Below are 10,704 nucleotides of genomic sequence, written 5' to 3'. Positions count from 1 at the left end.
GATTTATTTTTATTCATTGGTCAAGTGCGGCGTGGCAGGAGGGCCTCGCCCTCGGTGCCATTTGTGTAGAAACCAGCTCCATACCACAGTTAATTCATATTAAGCTTACATAAGTCAGACTGACATTTCTCTGAGAACCACTAAAGCAAATTTAAGCATCACACTTACTGTTCCAAGGCAAACTCCTCTGTCAGACAATTAAATCACTACTAACCACATTCATAATACAAAAATCAGAATCTGCAGAAGAAACAGAACAATCACTCCATCTGGAGTAGAAACAGGCATGAACAAATACCTCACTTTAATTGTGTTTGTCTTCAGTGCAGACAGCCAGTGCAGACGTTAGAAACCAGTGACAATTTCAGTTGAGTCATACACACTAATGCACTCAAGTGTGAAATGCCTTAACAGTATTGCTTTGTTTACGCACCCCCTTGCTTCAGATTTTCTTTAATACTTTCACAACAGCCCACTTTTATGGGGATTTCCTGTGTGTCACAGTATTTTTTTCCCCCCCTCTGCTCTGAGCACAGCAGCCATCCTCCGCATCGCTCGTCTCGGTGTGTTGTCCGGGGAGCCGTCTGTCGGACCTCCAGCTGAAGTTTGGTCATTTTACACCACTTTCTAAGTCCTGCTGCAAACCCGTTACAAGCAGAGAGCTCTCAACAATTAAGGAAACACAAAGAAAACAATGAAACTAAGAGTTATTTGTGACTGAGACGCAGTTATACTCTGTTGAATACTTTGGGCTGCAGCAGCATCCTTTCTATATCCTCATTAAGCCCTCGTGAACCATGTTCCGTTGGGTCTTCTCACAGCACAGAGGATCGTCCCACGTCTTTTTTCCAAGCCTCTCTCATCTTCTTCTTAACAAAGAAAAATCCCACGTCAGGTATTCCTCATCATCCTGCGGGTTTGCCAGATATGAAACTTGCTATAGGCAGTCTGAAACATGTCCTCCAGATGTCCCGTAAGCTGTTGGGTCATTAGAGATTTAGTTTAGGCATCGTCACGTAAAAAAGCCTAAGCGTCAACCATGAAACGTCTGGGACTTACATTTGCACTCAAGTACTGACGCTGGATTTTCTCCTGGAAAGGACGAAGCTTGGTAATTTGAAATCTCTCCAAGTTTGCCTTCATTTTTGTTACCTGTATGGTATAAAAGTGTACATAGAAAATGCAAAAATAATGTAAGTTCACACACGATAGCTTGTTTACATGCATTTTTTTCCCCTTAAGGTGCGTTCACATTGAATGTGAATGTGTCAGGCCGAGCGACAGATTTACACGATATCCTTATGTACAGATGAAACACAGGAGTGATGCGAAGCGAGGCAACAGGCCCCATTCTCACGACGCAAAAGTTGCGATTTTGGCGATTAAAGTGAAGCAAGAGCGACGCGACACCTGCGAGGGATGCGAAGTGACGGTTGCTGGAGTCGAAAAATGTGAACTTGTGTCTTGTCGCCTTGTGAGAACCAATCGGGAACTGGATGTGGAGGTGACGTGGGGTGAGGGACTGCGGCGGAGACGAAGCAACATGGAAGACAAGCCGATAGTATCGGCCTGAGTTGTATGACTCAACCAGTTGTTACTACCAAGACGAGACCAGAAAGGAGCAAGCCTGGAGAAGAGGGAGTGAGGAGGCTGGAGTGGCATGTAAGTGAAAGCGTCACTAGATAGAGCCATTTGTACTGCTGTATTTCTGGCTCGTCACCCGCGGTGCCATTGCTGTTGCCTGCCATGTGAACGGCCGGAGATATGTCAGGTGAGCGACAGCACGCAACTGTGGCCAAATTCACATTCGGTGTGAACGCACCATTAGACAGAAAAAATCATGGGCACATAACATACAAAACCCTAAGCATCACTCACCTTTTCCTCCAAAAATGGTGTGCTTACAGGAAAACAGGACCAAAAGTGTCTTAATAACTCCCCGGCAGCAATATAAAGGTGCTTCAGCTCTCCTTGAATATCGGTGGGTACCATTTCTGGAAACATAAATATTATTAATAAAAACAGCAGAGAAACTTCATCTGATCGCCTTACAAAAAAAACCCTCTTAAATGGCATCTTTATTGTACACTTACGGTTTATGGACTGCTGTCCAACAGGTTGCATAAGGACACCTCCTGGAGAAAGCGCCGCAATGGCAGAAGTTGCTGTTGTGCTGGACATCACCTAAAATTGTATGTATACATAATAAGAAAAATGTTTTACAAATCAGTTAAATGTTTTTTGGTTGCAGTTCTGCAATTTTAAAAGTGCTTTGAAACCTCTTTAAATGTGCAGGTAATTTTAAACGTACTTTAAAGGCCATATTTTGATCACATACAAAAATCATTCTGTAATCATCTGAAATGCGAACATTTCTATACTGAGCTGTGACTACATTTCACTTTTTATGGGGTTTAAGTTATTATTGGATTCATCTCAGGCATAATGTGAGCCATTTCCTAGTTTAGTTCACAGAACAGCCTTTTTGCACTTTTAAAGAGTTACTGAGGCGCATGAAACATCAGTTGAGGAGTCTACATAAAACAAATAAAAATATAAATTTTCCTATATATTGTATAATTAGACCTGTTGGCACATCTAATTTCGGTGTAATGTAGGCGATATATTAAAAGCCCTTTAAAGACGCGTGGACAGTGATTTTGACCTTGGAAACAAAAACAATGTATGACAAATATCCAGAAGTACGTAGCATAAATCTAACCCGTGTGAGGCTGGGTTTGTAATTTGCCATCTCTTGCCGGATGTAGCTGACAGAGTTGATGATGTCTTGGCTGGTTGTATATTGTTGGGACTGAAGTGGGACAGGACCATGAGCATACCTTAGATGGAAAGAAAAAGAGATAATATTAATTCCCAAGACTCTGTGACAAACTGTAACGAATGAAAACCGTCTACATAAAAAATGCGTATTACTGCCGTTTAGTGCGTAAGATTTCAAAAAGAATAACATTTTCTGCCATACTCGAATGGCAGCTCATCACATTAGATATCAAACAAATCTAATAGGTTAGTTGGTTAAATCTTATCCCATTTAATTTAAAGATATTCTTAACCAAATTTTGAAAACTAATTAGAAAAAAGCATTGTGGTCACAGATTGCATATATTCACAATTGGTCACTGTTTTCTACAGGGAGTCCAGGACATTTCCTTTTTCCAAATAGCAAACTTTTATCAGACTTAAAGGTCTAAAGTTTTCACATCAAAACCTTGTAGGATGTTGTCAGTTCAGCAGTGTGGTAAAGGGCCGCATTTCAATGATTTTAGCATCTGGGCTAATTTAGGTCAGCTATATTTTAAAATACTAACACTACACTATTCCACATTTTATACAAGATCCTTTGTGATCTTTGGTAGCTTAATTTTGTTAATAAAAATTCAAAACAAAAAGGAGTATTAAAGTTGTTTAAGAAGCAAAGTCCAGTTTAAAACCCTGATCTAAGAGGGTCTAGAATCCAAAAGGGCAGATGGAAGGAGACAGTCCAATCTGCTTAAAATGGACCAAAACAAAACTCAGAACAAACAGACTTTACCTGTCAGACTTCTTCAGGTTTAACGCCACTGTTTTAGGTACATTTTCCCTTTGTAGATCCTCATATTCTATGGCTTCTTGTAGTTTAACCTTGGGAAACAGCAGAGTCAACACCAATCCTTTCACTGTGGGCCAAAAACTATGCAGCCGTCCCGTGGAGGCGCCGTACCTTCTTCAGAGGAGGTTGAAAGAAATCAGAATCTCTGGAGTTGCCGTCTGTGCTGCTGGTCTCACTAGCTTGGTCGGTGGGCACATCTCTTTAAAAGCAGAACGCGGTTAGCGGACAGAAGACGACACCAGAGCAAAGTGTTTTGAATCGCTGGAAACGTTGCCGTTTACCCCCTGCGTGAGCCAGCTGCCAGCACCATGGCACTGTGATGGTTGAAGCGCTTTATAATGGCAGAGTTACTACTCTCCTTCACCGACTTGTTCGCACTTGAGGTTGAAGGTAGAGTTTTGCTTATTCCATAACCCTGGAATCACAACAAAAAGTTGAGTTTTTAAAGTGAAAATGAACAAAATATATTAGAAGTATCTTTCTTGTCACTGCAGCTGACGTTTCCCACCTCGTCCAGCGTTTTATCCTCCAGTGACAGAAGGTCGACCAAAGGATTCTTTACCCCTTGGGTCACCAGAGATTTTAACCCTGCAAGGCAGAAAACGGGAATAACAGTGTTATTAGATGTGGTTTACGTTACATGGGAAAATGTATGCCGGCGCAATAGACGCGAATGGTCCAAAACGGCTACCTTTCTCATCCTGCTTGGCACATTCTGAGAAGATATCCTGTGAACCTGTGTTGATGCGGTCTCTGTGGAAATAGTGAGACTGGAAAAAGCGGGTCCAGAACTCCTTCTCCGTCAGGTTATGAGGCACGTTTTCACTATACTTCTGCTTCACTGCAAGACGCAATAAGAAACATGCAGTTACTTCATGCTGTTTTATCCATTGACTAGTTAGAAGATAAAAAAAAAATTCTTATATACAGGTATATAAAAGTTCTGAAAAGTGTGACATGCATTTGTTTTAAGGGCTGATTACTCTGTTTCGCCAAAGTAAAATCTACTGCCTTGTAAACAGAGTCCAACTGTGATCTATGCTCATCAAAAAGTAGAGCCTGTCTATGAGAAGACGCTGCACATGACCCTGAAAACACCATTCCAACTACGAAATACGATGGTGGCGGCAACATGAAGAGGGGAGGCTTTTTGTCAGGATGGAGCAGGAAAACGAGGCACGTTTATGGGAAGGTGGGCAGAATAAATACACGGCAAAACTGGTAGGAAACTTGCTGAGTGCATTAAACTTGCTGACGTCTATAGGGTGGAGGTTCACCTTCCAGTAGGACAACAACTCTCTCCTTAAACATAAAGCCAGAGCTGCAGAGTTGTTTACATCAAAGCACATATATGTGGTAGAATAACTCAGTTGAATCCAACTGAGAATCTGGACTAAAACCTGAAAATGGCAGTTCACAGCCACTTCACCCATTCTGACTGAGTCTAAGCTATTTTGTGAAAATGTATGGAAAATTTTTGGGTCCCTTGGTGTTTGAAGCTGGTATTGCAGCTCTAAATGCAATGAAAGCTGCTTCTCAAAAGTATTGAATTACAGAAGGCTGATTACAAATGAGTGTTATACTTTTAAGATGTTTTTTTTTCCCCAAATCAATTTTCAATTTGATTTCATCTAAGTTATATAGCACCAATTCACACATGTCATCTCAAGGCAAATCATACAGATTGGTCAAAAATGTCCTATCTAAGGAAAGGATTGCATCACGTCTTGACGAGCAGCATTCACTCCTCCTGAAAGAGCGTAGAGCCACAGGGAGAGTCGTTTTGCCAGAAATATTTTCCTCCCACATTGCTGCTATCCATTGGTTTGTTTTGGCCAATCTCAAAATAAACTGAAGCTTTTTGGCTGCAAAGTAACCAAATGAGAAAAATTCAAGGGATGTGAAAGTTTCTGCAAGGCGGCGTTTTTGTTTACCTGCAGGATATGTTCTAAAAATGGACTCGATAATATCCGCTGTCAGGTTATATCTCAAGCCATTACAGCCATCAGTTTGAGGTCTGATGTCCGCCTGTAAAAACACAAACACAAAGCTTATTCAAGTGCAGCAGCCTTTTCACACAAAAACGGTAATCGGGAAGCAAACAGTAGTGAGACAACGAAGATGTACTCACTAGAAATGCTCCAGATATTCCAACTTCCTGTTTGTTGTTGTAAGGTGCAGGATCGCCATGATTCATGCCTCCTAACCGGTTGGCCCAAAATTCCTCGGCACTGATCACTTGGCTCACAACGAGGTCTTTGTATAGCTGGAAAAGCACGGGGTCTTCTTGAAGCATCCTGCAGGAGCAACAGCAAACATTAGAGGTAAGCAGCGGGTTCTCACGTTCACACACAACGCTGCCTTCACTACACGAAGATCCTCCTTCAGCTCCATAAAGCTGCAGAATTTACATTTATAATACAAAGTACTGCATGCCATCCTGTAAGGCTAAAGTTTTTTTTTTTTAACAGTATCAGAAAATAACTATGAATCATCCAGTTTTTAGAACAGGCCTTACACTATGAATAAAATGAAGGTGGCGGGAACGGCGCCCTGGTCATTAGAGCAGCGCGCTTGTGTATAGGACAGTTCCAAGGTTCAAATCCCACAGACTACCACTCAAGATCTCTGAGCAAGAACCTTAGAATGCTCCTGAATAGGGATGGGCTAAATGCAGAGGACAAATTTCATTGGTATGTATGCTGCAAAGACAAATATTAATATTTTTATTAATAAAACAACCTTGGATCAACATAAAGACTGGACATATTTACACCATGTCATTATTTGCTTAAGAGAACCCAAACCTAAAGTCAGAAATCATCCGTGAAAAGGTATTTCCACTGCCATGATTTGAGGCGTTTCTTGCCAAAAAACAGCTCACGGTTTGTCTTCTGTGAATCTAAACTCGATTCCTCCAGATATTCACTTTAAACCAGCTCACAGTGTCTAGCTAACTAATGTAGTCTTTCGTGTAAATCTGATGTGCACGCAATAACACCTGATCAGGAGATTTGAAGCAAAATATGAAAAACAAATTCACAGCCTAAAGGTTTACCCTGACATTTAGCTCTGGCTTAAAAACTTTAATGTGTTGTCCACACCTATCGGGCCGGTATTTTTGAAAGAGAACGGACAGCTTTGGATGTCCAAGAAGAAATCTTGTTAATTATTGTTGAACACTCGTTTTGCTTTTTGACAAATAATTTAGTTGTCAGTCTGTGTCCATGTTTAAAAACTTAAAAAGAAAGCTGCAATGCTCTTGGACAGTGTGAGAGAAAAAATAAGAAAAAAAACCCAACAACAACATTTCGCTTTATACTGATATCTTCTTAAACGAGGCAAGAGAATAAAGGCGGTGTGGCGATAAACGAGCCTTTTGTTCCTGGATCTGTCTAAGAAGAGTCAAACTCCCGCGGCTCCGTCAACCACAGGGTACAGCGTTTCCCTCCCAGTTGCACTGCTTTGCTCTACAAACACGTGACGTGGTAAACTGAGGATTCACTGGAGCGCTTCTTACTTTATACAACCTTTAACAAGCAACACTGTTCGATTTCAACTAGCATTCAAACTCACTTGCATGGCAATCGAGAGATCTGATCTAACAAGAAGGATCAGAGTCGACAGAGGAGCGACGTACGGATTAAAGTGGGATCTAAAACCGTTTGGCTGACATACGACGACCCTTCTTCCTTTGGATCTCTGGGGACACTTAATATGGAGCGTTACTGTCATCAAACAACAAAGCGACTCTACAATATTTATGAAAACTAAATTCCAAAAATTTACTTGGAAACAACAGAAGTTATCAAAGTGCAATCGTCATCGCAATACCAATATGTGAAGCACCGCGAATGCAACGGAGAGTTTGGATACAATCTGCGGCGTGTTAAAATGATCCATTATTCAGCAATATTTTGCATTTAACTTGGCCCTCTCACTGTCCCTAGTGCCCAAACCTGACATAAATTTAGTGATCAACTAGCTTAGGTTCGCTGAAAGCGATGGGGATGTCTTGATGACAGGAAAAAAAAAATAAAAAAAAGTGAGGAAGAACCCCAACATGTCATTGCGATCTTAAACAGCATCACAACAACGCGTTTCCCTAATACAGCGCAGTTCAGATTTTACTGTAAGTGACTCCACAAACGCTTTTGCATGAGGTCTTAATAGATAAACGTCTGAGGGTCATTCTCCTTAAGTCGCTGAGAGTTTATTATTAAAATAAATCTGAATCCAGGCGTTTTTTTATTTTTCAGAGCAGGAACTTGGGAACCCAAGCCCAGGTCCAGATAGCGAGCCTTGCCTGTTTTTCTCCTCTAGCTCCTTGTTGGCCTTCTTCTTGAACTTTGGCAGGAGCTGCTGCAGCAGCTCCTTGGCGGCTTCGCGGTCTTTGAGTGCCGTGCTCTCGTTGGCGAAGTGGAATGTGGTGCTCTCTCCGGTGTGGAGGACCAGCTGGAGCTGGATCTTGGCTTTGCCATCGGGACTGATCTTCTGACCTGCACACAAGGACAGCAAAAGTGGGTCTCGAGAGCGACTCGCCTCCAACACGCCAGCGGCTTCTCGCTCTGCTTGTGATCAGGGACTCACAGCGGATGTCTGAATACGGGTGGCTGACAGTGAAGCGGTCTTTGCCTTCTGGACCCCAGGCTATCCTCTCAGCCATCAGGTAGAGTGTGCCGTCCTGCTTCCTCTGGCGGACCTTCTTCACCACCAGCAGGACCTCCTCTGACAGAGATGCCATGGCCCAAGCGGGTGACTGGTAAAAACAGAAAGCCGATGGGTTACTGTCAGGGCTCACAGAAACAAATGTAGAGACTTTAGGAAAGAAAAAAAAAGAAACATGAGCCCATAAAGACCCGCAAAGAGACTAGAAACATGACGGAAGCATGGGGACTTCGTTAAAGCAGTTAGCTGTGTGATCTCAGCAAAGCATAAAGAAATAAACCAGCCCAACCAATCGTAAAATGTTAAATATACACATTATTTCTCTTACGGCCAATATATCCTCCGCTACATGCACAGATTCATCTCCTAGAGAGTAGCTAACCAGGACTGACGTTAGCTAACAAGGGAGAGAGAAAAAAAAAAGCCTGAGGCTGAAGTCGGCAGCAAACTTACTTCCCCTTCAAATAAATGAACGCAGCAAAGATCACGTCCTTCCGGCCGAACACATTATGTCGAAAGGATGTATTTCAAGCTAACAGGACCGCAGACTGAACGGTTTCAGGAGGAATTTAAACTACTCGGTCTGACTTCAGCGCCGGGCGACATAACTGCCTGACGGTTGTGTGACGGTGAAAGGATTCCGACTCAGATAAGAGACTCTCGGCAAACAGTTCCGCACAGGACGGCGTCCCCCGGGCAGAAAGGAAGGATTCCAGCGTCACAGCGCCACGCTGCGGCCGAACCACGGAACAACATCCATCAGATGGCTTTAGATTTAGCCTTTGAAAACGTTTGTAGGGTTTTACAAAAGCGTGCGCGTTAGTTTCGTATTGTGCTTTCTGATTTTATTTTTTATTTTTAGTAAAGCAAACGTTCAGAACCAGAATCTAGGAATAAAATCAAATCTAACTCGAATGAATGAATAAATTCAATTCAATTTAATTCAATTTTATTTATATAGCGCCAAATCATGAAACATGTCATCTCAAGGCACTTTACAAAATCAAGTTCAATCATATTATACAGATTGGGTCAGATTATACAGATTGGTCAAAAATGTCCAATATAAGGAAACCAGTTGATTGCATCAAAGTCCCGACAAGCAGCATTCACTCCTGGGGAACCGTAGAGCCACAGAGAGAGTCGTCTGCATTGTACATGGCTTTGCTGCAATCCCTCATACTGAGCAAGCATGAAGCGACAGTGGGAAGAAAAACTCCCCATTAACGGGAAGGAAAACCTCCGGCAGAACCGGACTCAGTATGAACGGTCATCTGCCTCGACCGACTGGGGTTACAGAAGACAGAGCAGAGACACAACAAGAGAGACAAAAAAGCACAGAAGCACACATTGATCTAGTAATCTGTTCTACATTAGATGGTAGTAGTGGTGATCTGTCTTCTCTGGATGATGCCACAGTTAACAGAACGCCAGACCAGGTGTACCTACTATAAATGAATAATTAGATTTCAGACATTCCACCCAAGTGGCCAAAACATCAAACTTAACACATACAAACATATGCATATCTATATCCAATACATACACAAAAACACAACCTTGTTTAGGGAATACGTCTGAAAAGGCCCGTGAAAGAGTAATACCCCTTATTCATCCTGAAGTCCTTAACATGAAACAAAAACACTCACATGTCAACTGGGATTAAACCATATCGTAGCCCCCTCCACGATTCATCCCTGTACTTTTTAACAATTACCATTTTTCAGCTTTGCTTACTTATCTTAATGTGTACACCCCTGGGAGAGTTTTAATGGTTTTAATCAGTTAGTGAGCCAGTACATAATGTGCCTTTTCCATTACTTGCTGTTCTGCTGCTGGAGAAGACACGCTGCTTCCCCAACCTCCATTGCGCTTGCTCTTTTGGTACATGCACTTTGTAAATAGGCATTACAAAAATAATAATAATGAAAAATTGTGGACCAGACCATTTCCTGCCTCTGCATCTCTCCTTCCGCACCTCACACCTCACATACTCCAACCGCTAAAGGTCAGCCCACATGAGATGGTTAAAGCTCAACCCATGTACCAGTTGGAAGTTGGAAAACCAGTTGGATTTGAAAGTTGTTATAGGTATTCATGGACCAATGCAAACTACTATTATCTAGTCATGTCATGTTGCAACAATGTCCTGCATTTTTGCCTGACATATTACATAATTTTTAAATTTTAAATCAGTTGGTATGAATATTTACAGCCTTCTTACCAAATACTTTTTTTACTCTTTCTTGAGTAATTTCTTGGTTGGGTACTTTTTACTTTAATTATAGTAAAAATACGCTGAAGTAGTGCTACTCTTGAGTAAAATTTCTAGCTGCTCTACCCACCTCTGTATAGCATATTTTAGTAACAAGACATTTCAAAGGGCTGAACATGAACAGAACATTAGAAAAGGCAGTATGTTCAGT

The 10,704-nt window shown here is 41.8% G+C and overlaps 1 protein-coding gene across 1 annotated transcript; it reads right to left on the bottom strand.

Annotated features, from left to right (window-relative positions):
- Positions 1–270: 270 nt before the first annotated feature.
- On the bottom strand, positions 271–8,934 carry gtf2h1 (general transcription factor IIH, polypeptide 1). The gene is made up of 15 exons (XM_012851980.3): positions 8,732–8,934; positions 8,201–8,369; positions 7,917–8,109; positions 5,742–5,907; positions 5,545–5,638; positions 4,302–4,451; positions 4,119–4,198; positions 3,892–4,025; positions 3,722–3,809; positions 3,554–3,642; positions 2,723–2,840; positions 2,094–2,184; positions 1,879–1,994; positions 1,060–1,152; positions 271–978 (listed from the first exon to the last, which is right to left on the bottom strand). Exons 2-15 carry the CDS (start codon positions 8,352–8,354, stop codon positions 892–894), a joined length of 1,653 nt encoding a protein of 550 aa, XP_012707434.1. The 5' UTR covers positions 8,355–8,369; positions 8,732–8,934; the 3' UTR covers positions 271–891.
- Between the last annotated feature and the right edge of the window lie 1,770 nt (positions 8,935–10,704).

The sequence above is a fragment of the Fundulus heteroclitus genome, chromosome 2, assembly GCF_011125445.2.
Source record: "Fundulus heteroclitus isolate FHET01 chromosome 2, MU-UCD_Fhet_4.1, whole genome shotgun sequence".
Classification (NCBI taxonomy): domain Eukaryota; kingdom Metazoa; phylum Chordata; class Actinopteri; order Cyprinodontiformes; family Fundulidae; genus Fundulus; species Fundulus heteroclitus.
The sequence above is the reverse complement of the archived record's forward strand: the minus strand, read 5'-3'. Positions and strand labels throughout refer to the sequence as shown.